The 16,878-nt window shown below is 50.5% G+C and overlaps 1 protein-coding gene, 1 long non-coding RNA gene and 1 pseudogene across 3 annotated transcripts; 1 reads left to right on the forward strand and 2 right to left on the reverse strand.

The window, feature by feature from the left end:
- Window positions 1-1,508: 1,508 nt before the first annotated feature.
- LOC110204574 (very-long-chain 3-oxoacyl-CoA reductase-B-like) lies at window positions 1,509-3,411 on the reverse strand (annotated as a pseudogene). Its single transcript, XR_002323337.2, has 5 exons — window positions 3,238-3,411; window positions 2,528-2,574; window positions 1,965-2,040; window positions 1,626-1,736; window positions 1,509-1,537 (listed from the first exon to the last, which is right to left on the reverse strand). The product of XR_002323337.2 is annotated as a very-long-chain 3-oxoacyl-CoA reductase-B-like (transcript).
- A 133-nt stretch (window positions 3,412-3,544) lies between these two features.
- On the forward strand, window positions 3,545-7,601 carry LOC110204572 (uncharacterized). The gene is made up of 6 exons (XM_078156821.1): window positions 3,545-3,576; window positions 3,840-4,160; window positions 5,078-5,188; window positions 5,825-5,960; window positions 6,534-6,656; window positions 7,422-7,601. Exons 1-6 carry the CDS (start codon window positions 3,545-3,547, stop codon window positions 7,599-7,601), a joined length of 903 nt encoding a protein of 300 aa, XP_078012947.1.
- A 3,347-nt stretch (window positions 7,602-10,948) lies between these two features.
- On the reverse strand, window positions 10,949-16,636 carry LOC110204573 (uncharacterized). The gene is made up of 3 exons (XR_002323335.2): window positions 16,546-16,636; window positions 16,129-16,275; window positions 10,949-11,256 (listed from the first exon to the last, which is right to left on the reverse strand). It is a non-coding gene; the product is annotated as an uncharacterized LOC110204573 (long non-coding RNA).
- Window positions 16,637-16,878: the final 242 nt, after the last annotated feature.

The following is a 16,878-nucleotide window of genomic DNA, read 5'->3' on the forward strand; positions in this document are numbered from 1 at the left end:
AGCCTAGTGAGACTTTAATAATTCCTTAATGAACTCTCGTGTCCTTCCCTCATGTGGCAAGCTTTGTCAGTGCCAAAAGGCAAAAGTGAACCTCAGCTTCCATTGCTATGTCCAAGGAGGCTCCTGGGGCCGCACTTGGTAAGGGGGCACTCAGACTTTGGCTGGTTTCATTTTATTACTCTGTGAGGCCCCCCATTAAGAAAATTACTGAACCCACAGTGGTGGTGGGTGAATATGGGTGAAGGGCTTAGTATCTACTCTCTGGTTTTATATACACTAGAACTGAAACTCAGAAAGCTGGTTGCCCAATGACTTTGAGGGAATCAGGGATAGAGGGGGCACTCCCACCACCCCACTGCTCTCAGCTCCACATGGGACACTCTGTTCATTCCATCCCCATCTCTGAACCTCTTTCTTCTTCCTGGTAACTTGAAAGGGTCTGGGACCCATTTACCTTAGTAGCCCCATATAATGCCGAGAATGGGGAAGGCTGTCTGCCAGCCTCAGAGGATATGTTGATGATGACTCCTCGTCCCCTGCAGAATCGGAGAAGAAAACTGAGAATGGCAGAATCAAAGGCAAATGAGTGTCTGGGGGTGTGTGTGAGATAGGCGAGGAGGTCAGTATGGATGGGAAGCAGGCCGTAGAGATGGGGAGAAGGGGATGCCTGGGCCCCTACCTGACTACCATCTGAGGCAGGATGATCCGGGTCATCTGTGGAGGAAGAAGGCTAAATCTACCCAATGATCCACCTTTGGCATACTGCCTGAACTCTCCCCCATGTCCCTCCCTCTACTCCCTTCCATCCCCTGCCAATGATGTTTCTTGTCTCTTCTGCCTCAGTCTTACCTGAACCATTGACAGCATGTTACAATTCATCATGTCTGTGAAACTCTGGGAAGACAGAGGACACCTTTTATTTTTCATGGGCCCCAGAGTCTCTCACTTCCCCCAAAAGCAACCTGGCCATGAATTCTCAGGTTGGAGTTTGCTGAGACATTAATGTCTTTCTCAACCTTCAAGGCTCCCCCCACCCGCCCCCCCATCAAGGTCCATCTCCTCTAGGAAAATTTCCTAAGCACTCAAATCCCTCCCCCCAAGCTTGACCAAGGCCCAATTAAAACAAATATACCACATTTGTAAATAAATACACAGACAATAAATAGACTTAAACTGGAACAAATTGTCGGAATTTTCAAGGCAACATTTTCTCAACATTGGTTATTATTATGGCCACAGAAGCAAGGGGAGCTCACATTTCTGACCTGATTTAAATTTAGAAAGCACTTTCTGCCTGTTAGAAAGGTGGCAGAGTTGGGGGTGGTGAGATAGAAGGTAAGATGGAGTAATGAAGGAAGGGGCACATAAAGAGGGCAGAATTAAAGAGAGGAGAAGAAGAGATGGAAAAATGGAGAGAAATGGAAAAGGGCATGAGTTGGGCGGGGGTGGGGGGATAATGTAGCTTCCTCTACCTTGCCTGATTCTTCACATCCATTAGCTTCTGGGGATTATCTTGGAGCTACTCCAACATTGTTCACTGGAAAAAAATCAGATCAGTACCACAGAGCAAGGGATGAGAGGAATTCTGGGGCAGGACTGAGAAGGGAAGAGGAATGGGTGTGTACCTAGAATGCCGATGTCTAGGCCCTCCAAGCCTCTCTCAACTGTCTCATAGATCTCTAAGCCTCCACTGAAGTCCACCTGGATGACTCTTGTTTCCTTACCATGGAGTCTCTCTGTAGGAAAACTCAGAGAATTCAGAAACAGAAGCTTAATGCTGCTCCTTATTATATAGATGAGGAAAGGCCCAGAGAACACATGGGACTGACTGGCTCAGGCTCACACACAGCCCGTGTCTAGCAGAGCTGTGTCCAACCTGAGTCTTTTGGGTTCCAAATCCCACTGTGGAACCTTGACCAGCCTCACTTCTCTCCCATGGCCCTCCTTTCTAGTGCAGCCCTCACCAATGTCCTCTGCCTCCCGACGTAACTTGCTGAGATCTCGGCTCACCAGTACAACATTGAGGCCTCTTCGGGCCAGCTGTATGGACACAGGAGAATGGGGAGACTGAGGGAGTGGGCACACAGAACCTCCCAAACCTACAGAAGACTCAAGAAGGTCCATCCAAATAAGCAGGCGTGCATAGGACAAAGAAGGATGTGGGGAATTCATAGGAACCCCTGAGCAGAAACACTCAGGACAAATATGGATTTACTTGTCTGTCTGTCTTTGTATCTATCCTATCTACTTCTCTTTCTATCTATTCATCTTTGTGTATGTGTATCTATTATGTATATACATTCACATGTAACATTAATTACACATTTATATGTATTTACACAGAATCCCCCTGCAAACACATCCTGAGGCTCTAGAAAATAATCAGGGCACATAGAAAAGAAAGCATATGGAAAAACACCGAATGCATGGGACCATGTATGTGGAATGCAATGGAATAGAGATGTGGGGCCATGTCCAGGTATACTAAAGACAGATTCAGTTGGCCCCAGGCCACCCCCCCACTTACCTCATGAGCATAGCTCCTGCCGATTCCGCTTGTGGCCCCGGTTACCACTGTGAGAGAGAGATCTGGGAGTCCCTGGGGGAACCCTCTGGAGGACCCACCCAATGGGAGATCCCAGGAAGGGCAGGAGAGAGCCTCTACTCTCCACCTCCTCCTTCTGAGTTCTACTCCGTGGCCCAGGAATTGAAAAGGACTTTAAGTTTGTGCAGTGGACTCAACCTGGAAATGGAGTCTGCACAAGGGAATGTGCTTGCAGGGGCCTGCAGCCCTAGGGGCTCCCTGAATGTGAGCACCATACATATGCAATACTGAGATCAGAGGACCTCAGATGTAAAGCCTCCCAGGACTCTGGAAATCATTTAGTCCAGCTGCCCCAGTGTTAAAAAACTACAAAAACAAAAAAAGCCACCCGAGTCTCAGCCTCCTCGGGTTACCCATGTCATGGAATCAGATTCAAGGTTCAGACAGACCTTGGGGCCCCTGGTCAGACACTTATTTTATAAACAAGGAAAGTGAAGCCCAGAGTGGAAGTGACTTGCCCGGGGGTCACAGGGGGTCCGAAGCAGCTTGACTGAATTTTGAATCCAGGTCCTGGAATCCTCCATCCATGGTCCACAGACTCTTCTGAGGCAGCAGGTCACAGGACCCCTATCATCAGAGCCCTTGCCCCTTCCTCCCCTTGGGCCCTTTCCCTCCCTCCTTCTCCCACACACCTGCCCAGGCCCCTTGTTCCTGAGAGAAATGCCAAGGCCCAGGCCAATCTGGGGCAGCCCATAGACCAGCAGGGCATGGCCCAGCCACCAGGCTACCCGCAGAAGCCACCAGGTTGCAGCCACAGTGCCGAGCATTTGGAAGGCTGAGCCACCTAGTTCCATCCACGACCCCATCTGGACAGGACAACCTGGAGGTTCTTCAGGACAGCCTTGGTGAGGGGCAGGCTCAGCTCTACAGAATCCAGAGGATGAAAGGCCACAGGATCACCCAGGTCCTAAGGTCTGAGGGGGGAGGGGTCACCTGGCAATGAAGGACTGGTGGAACGCCCAGGTGGAATGGTAACGGGGCGGGGCCGGCCAGCCTAAGACCTGGCATGGAGGAACCCTGGCATCCTGGAAGGAACCACAGCGATGCCTGGTGACAGCATTGGTTGTACATGATGGGCAGGGATTTTGGGGACTGTGCTCTGTGCCCTTCCTCCCACTGTATCCCCCATCCCAAGAACACTCGGCCATCTCTTTCCAAAGACTTTATTGAAACGTGTAGAGTATAGAGGGTGAGGCAGCTTCCAGCTACAGGCCCTTCCCATCCCCCAACCCAGTGGAGGCCCTGGAAACCGAGATCTAGGAGCACTGAGATGGCCTCTACCAACTTCCCAAGGAGCCATCAAAGGACACAAGACCTTGGGAACCACAGGGGGTGGGACACAGGTGAGGACGCTGCTCCTTCACTATGCCCAGGGCTGGGTCTGGCTCAGCAGGAATTGGATGTCAGGCAGCAGGCAGAAGCTGGCTGCAATGTCCAGTGCTCGCCAGGGCGCAGAGGTCGCTGCCAGCCAGGCGGATGCTGTGGGCTGCCGCCAAGCCCATGGGCTGCCAGGCCGGCTACATCGAGGCCAGCTTGCCAGTATACACCATGCACCGTGGCGCTCACGTCGTGGCCCAGGCATATTGAATGACTGAGCCAGGCACCAGACCAGTGGCTGGGAATACAAAAAAAAAAACTCGAAAAACCCCAAACACTTCCCAATTCTTGCCATCAGGGAGCTTATATTCCGATCTGGAAGACAGCAAGCCAATAATGTTGCACGCACAAATGTATGCTAAACAGATGGAAAGTGCTCTCAGAGGGAAGAGGTGGATGGGGTCGGAAGGGACTTCCTGCAGAGCTGGGCTATGTATCAGTACTGTCCCAGGCTCTGGGGATACAAGGCACAGATTGTAGAAATGGGAGGTTTAGGAGGAGGGGTAGGTTGGAGAGGAAATCAGTTCTATTAGGATTCTCAGCTATGGACATCCAGATGGAAATGTCCAGCAGACAGTGGTGATGTGAGCCCGGAGCTTGACAGACAAATGTGGGCCACATATGGGAGTCATCTCGGATGTGGGATGATCACTTGAGCCTTGCAATGAGTTATTATCTGGGGACACTACTAGGGGGAGCAGGAAGGTGGGAAGTGGGATCAGCCAAGTTATTCTCAGGTGGAGGAGGAGCAGGTGGGAGAACTGCATCCTGAAAACCTAGAGGAGAGTATGCAGAGGAGAGGACGATAGGCTGGGTCCAAAGCAGCAGAGAGATGGAGGAAGAGTGAGAAAAGGTTATTGGATTTAGCAAGAGAAATTCCTGGTGGCTCAGAAGAGGGCACTTTCAATCAGGTGGTGAAGATGGAAATCAGATTGCCTGAGGGTGGAGAAGTGAGTGGGAGGTGAGAAAATGACAAAAGAGGAGGGAGAGTGAAACCTGGAGGGCTTCCTGGAGGAAGTGAGCTCAGAACTGGAGGGGTGGGCTGCAAAGGAGACACCTGACATGAGCTTCTCCTTCCATCTCTTGACCTTCCAGCTTCCAGCAGTGGGTAGAGAGCTTCCATGAGAACCCAAGCATCCGAGGGCTGCCGTGTGACACTTATATCAGTCAGACAATTACCTTAGTGAGCTGTGGCCCCCCTCTTCGGTAAGCCAGACCCTAGAGAGGACGGAGAGAAGGGCCCCAGCATGACCTAATGTTCTCCCCATGGGGAGTTGACCCAACTTGTCATTGGGGAGTCGGCCCCTATCCCAGATGTTCTGAGGTCCTTTCCTTCCTGTCCCCAAATCTATCACCCTGAAAAAGGGCCACAGAAAGGGCCCCTCTATACCTTTTCTGGAAACATGGAAAGGGACGCCCATTCTGACCTCAAGAAAAACATCCTTCCCAGAGACACAGAGACATCCTCCTCAGGAACACAGACTTCAAAAGAGACTCCTCCCCACTCTCTGAGAGAAACCTCTCCAGAGACAGAGTGACCCTCAGACACACAAAGAGAACTCCAGAGACAGAGAAACTCCACTAGAAAGCCTACCCAGAGAAAGAGAGATTCCTCCAAGGACAGAGACATCCTCCCATCAGAGATATGGAGAGACCTCTCACAGAGACCAAAGCCATGCCACCTGCCCACCACTGAGATACAGTGTCCAAAGACACAGAAACCCATCCTCCAAATGTGGAGAGATACACTTCCCTTCCTGCCTGCCTGCCCACCCAATACTTCGAGGGAGCCAGCTGGTACCCAAGGCCACCTAGTGATGGGCCCTGGTTTCTCCCCCACAGCTCCCTAGCTGAGCGCCTGTCCCACCTGGGGCCCTCAGAGAGCGAGCCTGCTTGGGAGGCAGCTGCAAATGCTCTTGACCATGTCACCCACCTCTCCCACCGCGTCCTGGCTGACCTGCTCTTTCAAGAACTGCAGGTCAGTCTCAGGAAGCCTCTGGCCCCCCTCCCAAACTGACTAGAAAATGGTGACCTGGGGGTTGTGACAAGGGTCACATTAGGATCAGGCCGAGGTCCAGCCGAGCCAGAGACTGGACTAAGACAAAGAAAGAGAGGAAAGAAAGGGGAGGGAGCAGAATGGAGGGAGGAGAGATATGTTTACACAGAGGGCCCAGCTTGGGGAGGGGGGGGCAGAATCTGGGTCTGGGCCGAAGCTCCCATAGGCTGCCGGTGCGTATTGACTGCTATACTCAGGAATATGGAGGCCTGTGGCTGTGCCTGGGCCTGCTGCTCCAGGATGGATTTGACCTTGTAGGACTCTGTGTGGAATGGGTGGGCATGAATTAGGTGAGCTTCAGCTTTGGCTACATGTGTGTGCTCAACCCCTCCCATCCTCATGAAGACAGTGATGGGCTCTGGGATCCCCCCATTAAGGCTGGAAGGGGGCAGAATTCCTGGTTCTTCTACCTATGGACTCAGTGGCCTGGGTGGGACCTGAAGGGAGCTCTGAGTCAGATGAACTCTGATCTCTCCGTTCTCTGGACAATTCCAGCCCCATTTCTCCAAAGTGATGTGTCACAAGCAGCTGACCATCTCTGAGGCTCTGGATGACATTGTAGGGACCCTGGGAGCTCAGACCTTGGCCCTCAGAAGAATGCATGACCAGCCTTACCAGGTATGAATGGACATGTCCACAGGTGGGAGGGAGTGGATGGTTGGGAAATGGACAGGGAGAAAGGTAGAAAATTGAAGAGGCAAAGGATCCCCCTCTTCTCCTAGTGCCTTTGCCCTTCCTCCCTTCTCCTCTTCTTCCAAAATTGGGTCTCTGTGACTAGTCTAACCCAATCTCCCCCCATATCTATCCTCCTCCGTCTCTCTCTCTTCTCTCTCTCTCTCTCTCTCTCTCTCTCTCTCTCTCTCTGTCTTTCCTCTCTCCTCTCCCTCTCCCTCCCTCCCTCCCCCCACTTTGCCTCCTCTTTCTCCTCTCCTCTTTCTCTCCTCCTCCTCCTCCTCTTCTTCTTCTTCTTCTTCCTCTTCTCTCACTCTCTCCTTTCTCCTCTCCTCCTCCTCCTCCTCCTTCTTCTTCTTCCTCTCCTTCTCCTTTCCCCTCCCCACCCTCTCCCCCAACATTTCCTCTCTCTCATGCCCTTCTCCATCTCTGAAATATCTCCTCCTCTCTATCTCCCTTATATCTCTCCCATTTCCATCACCCAATCTCTCCCCTTACATCTCTTCCTGTTCTCATTTTCCCCATCTCCTTTGTCCTACTGTCTCCCCATCTCTTTCCCTGTAACGTCCCATCATTTCGTCTCATCTTTATCCCCCTCTGTGCCCCTCCAATATCCCCCCCATCTTTCTCCTTCCTTCTGTCCTGATAATCTCTCTCCCCTGCCCCACATCACTGTGTCTCCCCTTAGTACTCACTCTGATATGTGCCTATGCCCTGGTGGGGGAGCTGCACCAAAGGCCCCTGGTGCAGTATGTGGAGATGTATTGCAGGGGCCTGTTCTGGGTGGGTTTCAGAGCTGGGGGTTCTAGCTCTGGCTTCTGGGCTCTAGAGATAAGGATTCCAGGATTAACTTGGTTCAGGGGGAGGCTGATTCTGGAGCTGGATATATGAATAAAGCTCCCAGAACTGTGTTGTGACCATGCCTAGGGTTATGGATCTGTGTTTGGGGTTTCTATAGTTGACTTTTGGGCTGGTGAGGACTACAGAATTTGATGGGCTCTAGCCTGCAGCACTTGGGGAGAATATTGGCTCTAGATATGTTTAGGGGTAGGGCTCTGGGATTGAACTAGGGTGAGAATTAAGCTGGGGGTGTCAACCCCCAGAAACAGTTGGAGAAAGAATGTGGGTTCTCGATATGAGTCTCTGGGTTCTAGAACTGCCTTTGGGAGAGTTCCAAGCCCCATATCTGGATAGAATGATTGTTCTGGACCTGGGTTGGATGGTGAGGATTCTGAGACCTCAATGATATCCCCTCATCTCTCCCAAGGAGGAAGCATGTGGCTGCCCTCTTAGATGTGAGGGCTCTCCAGGGTGCAGCAGCTCATTATGAGTTATTGGCTGTGTCTCGGGGCCTGGAGCAGAGTGAGAAAGGGACTCCTGCCCTTCCCAGGGACTGAGTTTTTTCTGCTGACATTCCTATCCTTGGCCACCTTTCTGTCTGAGCCTCCCCCTCCCTCTTGCCCGACTCACTAGGCCTGATCTTGCCTGCCTGCCCAGCCACTGCCCTCGGCACCCGCTCTGCCTCATGCCCAGCCCTGAGCACACCTGGAATTCTACAACCTGCCTGTGATACTGCTGTCCCAGCCTGGAAGCCTATGTCTTCTCCCTTTCCCCTAACATCTGCTGCTGAGAAAGATTCTGACCCCAAGGATGGATTCAGTCCCTGGGTTTCAAACCAGGTCATAGAGTAAGCGATGTCAGAGCTGGGAGAGTCCTCAGAACAGGAATGTCATAGCTAGAAGAACTCTAGGAAAGTGGAATATTGGAGCTGGAAGGGCCTTTAGAACATGGACCATCAGAACTGGGAGAACTTTTAGAACACCAAATGTCAGAATTGGGAGGAACTTAGAACAGAGAAGGTCAGTGCTGGGAGGCACCTCAAAACATAGAAAGTGAACGTTAGAAAGTTAGGACCTAGATCAATAATCAATCAATAAACATTTATTAAGCACCTACTACGTGCCAGCCACTACACTGAGTGCATGGACTATCAGGGTGGGAAGATACATCAGATCATGGAGTTTTATTCCCTCATGTTAGAGACAGGAGAACTGAGGCTCAAGAGTGAGGAAAGGGACTTCTCCCTAGGTCACACAGCAAGCCAGTGGCAGAGCTGGGAGCCAGGGCTGCTCCGGAGTTAGGGTAGGTCCCATAGAAGTAATGGAGGCTGTGCCTTGCTCTGCCCAGCCTCCATCTCTCTTCCCTCTAAATGTCTTCTTGGTGGCTGCTCATGTAATAAGGAATGTATGATGATAAAATAAATATGTTTCTATTTAACGAGCAACTGAGGCTTAGTTCTGTTTTGGGAGGTGGGGGTGGATGGCAAGTGGGGAGGCACCAAGCAGGCCCCTGAGGCAAGGTCGGGGCACCAAGCCCTCTCTCCCACATCGAGCTGGGGCACAAGTTAGGGGTATGAACCCCAAGGTGGCTAGGGTCCCCTAGCAGGAATCTCCCTGCAAAAGGAAGAAGGCTTGGCCTTCCCTTCCAAGGACTCCCAGTCTGAGCAGGAAACATGGCCCTATGCCTTACCACTGGCTGCTTTAGGTCCCCTCCATAGGACTCTCCTTTCTGAAGGAACCTCATTTACATCCTATACCAGGAGAAGGGAACAGTCTAGGGAAGAGGAAATGAAGTGGTTCCCCTCTTACTCCTCTCCTTCCCTCAAAGGTTTCAGATATCTAGGAGTTTATAGGATAAGATTTAGAGCTGAAAGGGATCTCAGAGGCCAGATGGCCAACGCCCTTTTACAGATAAAGAAAACCAGTCCCCGTAGGGAGTTGTCCAAGGTCACAAAGTTAATGAGTGTTAGAAGCAGGATTTGAACTCGGTGCTGTGAAAAGGGGCATCTGGTCTCAGCTGAACTCCTCACACCCTGCCACACCTGAGCTGCCACACTGGCTGCTTCCAAGAAGGCTTCCAGGGCCAATCCTCCGCCATCCTGGGAGTTTCAGGGAGTCCTACAGACAATGGAGGGAAGGCAGGGCCTTCTCCAATCTCTTCTTCCCAGTCTCTGGCCTTGGGTAAGTGGGTAAGCTCCCTTGGCCCCAGAGCTAGGAGTGGGAAGTTGGGCCCTGCCCCCCTCTGCCTCACTATGAGACCCTGGCCTAGGTCCGACTCCTTCCCTTGGTCTCCGTTTCCCCATCTGTCTAGAGGATTTGGCCCAGGCGACCTTTGCGATCCCTTCCTGCCCTGACACTCCGGGATTTGGTGACTCCCTGCTGGGTCCCCAGAGGCCCTGGGAAGGAGACAGAATTTGATTTCTTTCCTTGTTTTTCTTCCTCAAGGGGAGGGGAAGGGAGATAGCTAAAGGCAGCCAAGAGGGAGGGCCGAATTCTGCCCTCTGGGAGCCACCCCTCCCAGCTTCCAGCTAGAGGTGTTCAGAGGGGGTGAGGGGAGGGAGCTGTGGTGGTGGGGAAGTGCAGGGGGAGGGGTACAGGGGGAGAGGGCTGTGACATGCATGGGGGGGGTGGCAGGAGGCGAAGGCGCTCTGCTTGTTCTAAGGCAGAGAGCCTTGAGACCTTTCCTGCCTCTGCCCCTCCCTGGGTGGGTTTGCTGAGTGACTTTAGTCAAATGCATTCCCCTCTCTGAGCCTTGGCTTCCATGCCATTGGAAAAATGAAAGTGGCACATGTGGAGGGCAATGGCCCAGCTTGAACCCAAGACCTGGAATGTCAGACTTAAGAAGATATAAGGGACTGGTCCCAGGGGCTGGCAAGGAATTTGGGAAATTCATCACAATCCATCCCTCCCACCACTAATTTTACAGAAGGGAAAATGAGACTAGGAACAGAAAGTCACTTGGCCAGGGTTACAGAAAAAAGGGATTGAGCTCCAGACGGGAACCAGAATTCCTGGGGCCTGTAAATTTCACAGTGTATGAACTCCCCTCCACCCTAGCCTGGAGTCTGTGACAACTTCTAAGAGTGGGGAGCTGGCAGGGAGGGAGGGAGGGAGGGAGGAGGAGGAGGAGGAGAAGGAGGAGAGGAGGCATCCTCCTGCATCTCCCCCATCACCCCTGCCCTTTCTGCTCTCTGGGATGCCTTCAGTATCTGGAGGGCTGTCCATAGGCAACAGAGGTCAGGCTGCCTCTCCTGGGCCCCACTCAGCAGACCTGCGAGTGTTGAGGGGTGGAGGTGGGGTTCAGTCCCGGGACTCCCAGCGCGACTGTGGGCTGCGGTGGCACCAGGATGGCAGTGAGTGTGCTGGGACATGCAGCTATTGATAAGACAGATAGCTGGCTAAAGGGAAAACAATTTATTATAACAAGTTACAGCTACAGCTTCTCAGGGCTAGGGTTTCTCCTCAAAGGGACCCTAGAAAGCAGGACAGAGGGATGAGCCAAGCAGAGGAAACCCCTCTGTTTGCCCCCCTCTTCCCACCACCAGCAGCAGTCATCACCCCTCCCCCGACAAAGGGCCTCCAATTGAGCCCCCCTCCTTCCCACAACTTCTTCAGGATCTTCTGGATGCATTGAACAGAGAGTAGAAGAACATCAGAGTCGGGATGATGAATTTGAAGTTGGAGTTCAGGGGCCACAGCAACAAACCCTGAGGAAAGGAGGGAGCACAGTGGTCAGGAGGCAGCCTGGCCTCAGCCTGGCTCCCAGGCCCAGAGCACTGGGGCCTGGGGCACTGCCCCCTCAAGGCCTCCTCAGACACCTCCAGGAGAAACAGAGCCCAGCAGATGACTGCTGACTTAGGAACATTAGCCGTGGAGCACAGTTGTATTTACCTTCATAAGTATTTCCCAATTACATTTTAAGGTGGTCTGGGGAGCATTTTGGTGTTTTTCTGTCCAGGAGTTCTGATATCTCTAGACTACATGATCTCTAAGGCCCTCTCAACTCTCACATTCCCTGTTCTAAGAGCCGTCCCAGCTCTCACATTCCATGTTCAAAGTCCCTCCCAGCTCTTGCATTCTCTGTTCTAAGGTCCCTTATACTTCTGATATTCTCTATTCTCAGGTGTTCCTTCCACCTCTGATAGTCCAAGATTCTTCCACATGACTGCTATACATTATACTGCCAGTCAGCCAGTAAGCATTTATTAAGACCTTACTATGTGCCAGGTATTGTGCTAAGTGCTGGAAATACAATTACAAGCAGAAACAAAGACATTCCCTGGCTCAAGAAGCTTTGCTTCTAATGGAGTGCTAAAAAGAAGCTGAAAAACGGGAAGAGAAAAGGTAGGGGAAGTTCTGTGCAGATGACTGCAATGCAGCCTGGAGAGGGCTGAAAATAACTGTTGCCTGGCCTTCCCCTTACAATGGAAGTTCTGGAAGGAACCAATCAATCAGGAGGTGAAGCCTCACAGGGCAGAGAATGTTGTGGATGAGGCAGCTGGTAATGCAGTAGATAGAGTGCTGGGCTTGGAGTTAGAAAGACCTGAATTTGGGGCTCTTACGTGGCACAGTGTCTGAAATCAAAAGGACCTGAGCTCAAATTTGGCCTCAGACCAAACACTTGACACTTGTGCTGTGTGACCCTGGGCAAGTCGCTTAACCCCAACTGCTTTCAAAGAAAGGAAGGAAGGAAGGAAGGAAGGAAGGAAGGAAGGAAGGAAGGAAGGAAGGAAGGAAGGAAGACCTAAATTCAAATCTGTTCTCAAACACTTAGTAACTATGCTACCCTGGGCAAGTCACTTAACCTCAACCTGCCACAGTTTCCCCACCTGTAAAATGGGGATAATAACAGCACCTACCTCCCAGGGTTGGCATGAGAATCAAATGAGATATTTGTAAAGGGCTTAGCACATAGTAGATGTTATAAAAATGTTTCCTCCCCTTCCTCTCATCTATTCATTTGTTCTCCAATTGTGTCCAAATCGTAACCCATTTTGGGGTTTGCCATTTCCTTCTCCAGATGAGAAAACTGAGGCAAACAGGGTTAAGTAACTTGCCCAGAATCACACACCTACTAAGAGTCTGAGGCTGAATTTGAACTCAGGAAGATGAGTCTTTCTGACTCTAGTCCCAGAGATCTACCCCACCCAGCGCCACCTAGCGGCCCCCATGTATTTATGCTGTATGAATTAAGAGAGGTTACCTTGTGTTCTAATCTTCATATTGCTAACAGATAACTGTCTGGGAGGCAGCCTCTGGCATATACAGTATCAACATCATTTAACATTGTATAAATTATGTCCCTACTGTTTCTAACGCTTTGGTATTATCTGACATGCTGTAGAGTACACTCTGTTCACTTCAAGGCTTCGCACACAGCAGGTACTGGATAAATAGAATTCAGCCTCTGTGCTCGAAAACCCTGGGACTGGGGTGCACAGTTCTGTGAAGGGGAAAGAGTCAGATGGCCCGGGGGTTCTAGTCTACCCAGGAGGCCATTGAATCCATCCCACACAGGAACAGAATATTCACTAGAAGACACCCAGCACATGCTACTCCAGCCTCAGCCTCAAGACCTCTAAGGAAGGGGAACTCGCCTCTCAAGGCAACCCGGTGACCTTTGCAACAGCTCTTATCCTCAGGAAGTTTGTCTTGATCTCAAGCCAAAACTGGCCACTTTTCAGTCCCTTCTTCCCCTTGCCCCACCCCACTGCCAGCCCCTCTGCTCCCAGGTCTGCCCTATGAGGCCAAAGAACATAGCTAATTCCCTTCCTGCACGCAAGTACTAGAAAACAGCCATCATGATCTCCTTCTCTCTTCTCCAGATTGTGTACCACCAATGCCCTCAGCTGATGGTATACTCTGGATACCAAGCCCTCCTCTGTCCTGGTTTCCCACCACTGGAAATTTTCAGCCATTAATGTCCTTCTTAAACCATGGTGCCCAGAACTGAACACAGGCCTCCTCATCAAGTATGTGGGACTACCACCTCTTATTCTTGGAAGCTACTGCCCCACTTACATGGTTCAAGATCAGCTTTTTGGGGCACCCATTACATGGCTGACTCTTATAAGCTTGGTCTACTAACCCTCAGCTCTTTTCAGACACACTCCTGCTTCACTATGTCTTTTCCATCGTATACCCTTTCTGGGTTTCACTGCCATATTCTGTAAAATGAAGCAACTGGATGCAAAGTGGTCAAGCAGATAACTTGCCAGCACTATAGTATATGATGAAAAATTATGTTTCCTTTAAAAATAAAAACAATATTTGGTAAACTTTTCTAAATGGCTCACTGGGGCAGCTAGGTGGCACACTGAATAGAACATCAACAACTGGAGTCAGGAGGACCTGAGTTCAAGTGTGACTCCAGATCTTACTAGTTGTGTCACCCTGAGCAAGTCACTTAACTCCAATTTCCTTTTTAAAAAAAAAATAAGCTCACCCATCTCTCTGCATCCTTGGGCAAATCTAGACCAAGTCATAAACTCCTTGGCAGTCAGTTCATCACCCTAATATTAGATGGAACCGTGGGAAATCACCTATCCAGAGTCCATTTATCTAATGTCCTAATCTCTAAGAAGTCAGCATTCAGGACAACCTATTGTTGCCTTTTGTATTTCTGTCTTTTGCTCCATCACTTAATTCCATCAGTCACCCTGCCCTTCTCTAGTTAACTCCATGTACCCTCTAATCCTTTTTTAAAAAATTAAATTAAATCTATTTCCTCTCCTTCCCACTTTTCCTGTTTAAAAAGGAAGGAAAAAAAAGCCCTTGCAATAAGATGCCTAATCAAGCACAGCAAAATCCCACACTGGCCATGTCCTAAACCTTAGGTCTTGATCTGCACCCTGAGTCCATCCCCTTCTGGCGGGTGGGTGCGTGGGGAGGTGGTCCATGCATCTCCAGTCTGCTAATTCTAATCTTCTTTGGACTTAGAGAACCAGAGCACCAAGGTTGTAAGAATTTTGTGTTGAATAAGAGCCAATAGGTTTAGAATAAATACCCAGTGGGTTCTCCTTGAAGAAGATGAAGATGCTTGCATGCACATGCACACATTTTGGAGCTAGGGTGTTTCTTTTGGGGGTCTTGTCATATTCTTCATTGTTTCTGGACCAATGACTTCTAGAGAAAACATATCAAATAAGTAAGGCCCAGTGACCTCAATTCGGAAGGACAGAGTTCTTGTGAGCTGATTTGTAGCCACCAAGTTCCACATACCTGCACTCTAGGCTGTTGATAAGAGCCCTAAACAAAAGTTACCACAGTGGGTTCTAGGTAACTACATCTGCATCATTGAATTTTATAGAACTGGCTAGGTTCCTGACAACCAAGTTCTAGAGAGTCTGCCCTATAACTGAAGGGACCCCCCCCAACAAAAGCCAAGGTCTTAGGCATTGGTCAGAGGCTTTGGATAAGTGAGTTCCCATTTCCTGTCAATTATGACAACTGGCACCTGGGAATGGTTCCAATCTGTAAATCTGGTGGGGCATTTCCTTCAAGGCCTCAAGATTCAGTATCAGACCCAGGGAGGAGGGGGGTTGCTCTGATGACTTTCTCAGAACATCTGAGCCCTCCACAAGCCATGTGGCTGAGAAGCTGAGGGGCCAATGGGCCAGCATTGACAGACAGGCTGTGGCACCCTCTCAGTGCCCCAGCAACTCAACACTCTAGACTGCAGACAAGCTGTATTGGGAGAGGGAAGGTCCTCACCAGAGTTCCCTACCTCCTATGAAATCACAGGCAGGAGCTCATCTCTCCAAAAGGAGGACTCAGAGCTGTGAGGGACCATGGAGATCACCTGATTACAGCCACTCTCAGTTCACATGTGGAAAAATATTGAATTCTGGAGATTTGGGTCTTAGAATCACAGATTTAGAGATGGAAGGAAGGACCCTGAGCCACTCACCTCATTGTACAGGAGAGGAAACTGAGTCTCAGAGATATTCAGTGACTTGCTCAATACCTCACAGCCAGGACTGGAATTTCCTAATCCAGTATTCTTTCCTGTGTACCAGACAAACCCTGGGCAAGGTGACTGATGAGGTCAGTACATGGCAAGGCTAGGATTTCAGCCCAGGTCTTTGAATCCAAATCCAATGTTCTTTCCATGACACTATAACTGGGCAGACATCTGTCTTCATTCATGCCTCCCATTCTTTTGTGAACCCCATGGGTTTTGCTCAAAAAAACCCAATATATCCCCTCACCCCAATACACACACACTCCAACGATTCAACCTCTACCCAGGTGTGTACAGATAGGTGACAATGGCTAGAGCACTGGACCTGGAGTCTGGAATACCTGAGTTCAAATCCAGCCTGAGAAACTTACCAGTGTGTGACCCCAGACAAGTCACTGAACAGCTGTCTGACTGTTACTTCAACTGGAAAATGAGGATAATAACAGCACCTATCTTGCCAGGGTTATTGTGAGGACCATATGAGATCTTTGTAAAGGGGTTACAGAGTTCCTGCATGAAGAGTATCCTTCCTTCCCTCCTTAGCCAACCCATCAGCCAGGAGTTGTCTGGACACCTTCCCTATTAGTTCAACCCAATGGGCACCCCAGTCACTCACGTGGACAGAGTGTAGGAAACACCCCCAGGTGAAGTTAGAGACGCCTACAGTCCAAGGCTTCTCTGGCAAAGTCATCTGAAGACTTCACCAAGAATTTTGTGGGTGCATCTGGCTCATGTTGCTGGAAACTGCCAGAGGAGTAAGAGTCTGGAGAAAGAAGTTGATGAGTACATAAGGGTCATAGCTCTCACTCTACCCACCTCCCAAAGCTTCCTCCCCTTAGCTGTCACCCATCTTTGCCCCCACCCTCCTGCTACCTCACCAAACCTGCTGCCTCTCACCATCCCACTTACCTTGACCCCCTTGCCCTCTTCCCAAGCTCTCCCCCATCTCTCAGCTCCTCACAGACTTTCCCATCCATCTCTTCAGGCCCTAACAATCACACAAGCACATTCACACTCACACCCACACCCATACCTGTATGATAACTCCAGAGGACTGGTATTCCAAGGCCACAGCCCGAGAGAAGCTATTCATAAAGGCCTAGGAGAGAGAGGGTGAATCACAGAATTTTAGCATCAGAAGGGACCCAGAGTACACTTAGTGGAACCCACCCCTGAAGAGGAATCTTCACTACACCCTCAATGAGAAGTAGTACTCCAGATTCTCCTGGAAGACCTCCCAAGATGGACGCTCACTACCTCCCCAGGCAGCCTCCACTCTGGGGCAGCTCTCATTGACAGGACCCTTGTTCTGCCCTGAACACCTCATTGCTCCTGGTTTCCCTCTGGGTACCGGGGCAGCTTGTTC

The sequence above is a fragment of the Phascolarctos cinereus genome, unplaced genomic scaffold, assembly GCF_003287225.1.
Source record: "Phascolarctos cinereus isolate Bilbo 61053 unplaced genomic scaffold, phaCin_HiC Scaffold_624;HRSCAF=1256, whole genome shotgun sequence".
NCBI lineage: Eukaryota > Metazoa > Chordata > Mammalia > Diprotodontia > Phascolarctidae > Phascolarctos > Phascolarctos cinereus.

Bases quoted from the DNA above. Each gene is read 5' to 3' on its own strand.
- LOC110204572 (XM_078156821.1), top strand. From the start codon at position 3,545: ATGAAGGACTGGTGGAACGCCCAGGTGGAATG. The intron at 5,961-6,533 runs GTCAGTCTCAGG...GGACAATTCCAG, and splicing joins TGCTCTTTCAAGAACTGCAG to CCCCATTTCTCCAAAGTGAT. The intron at 6,657-7,421 runs GTATGAATGGAC...ATATGTGCCTAT, and splicing joins TGCATGACCAGCCTTACCAG to GCCCTGGTGGGGGAGCTGCA.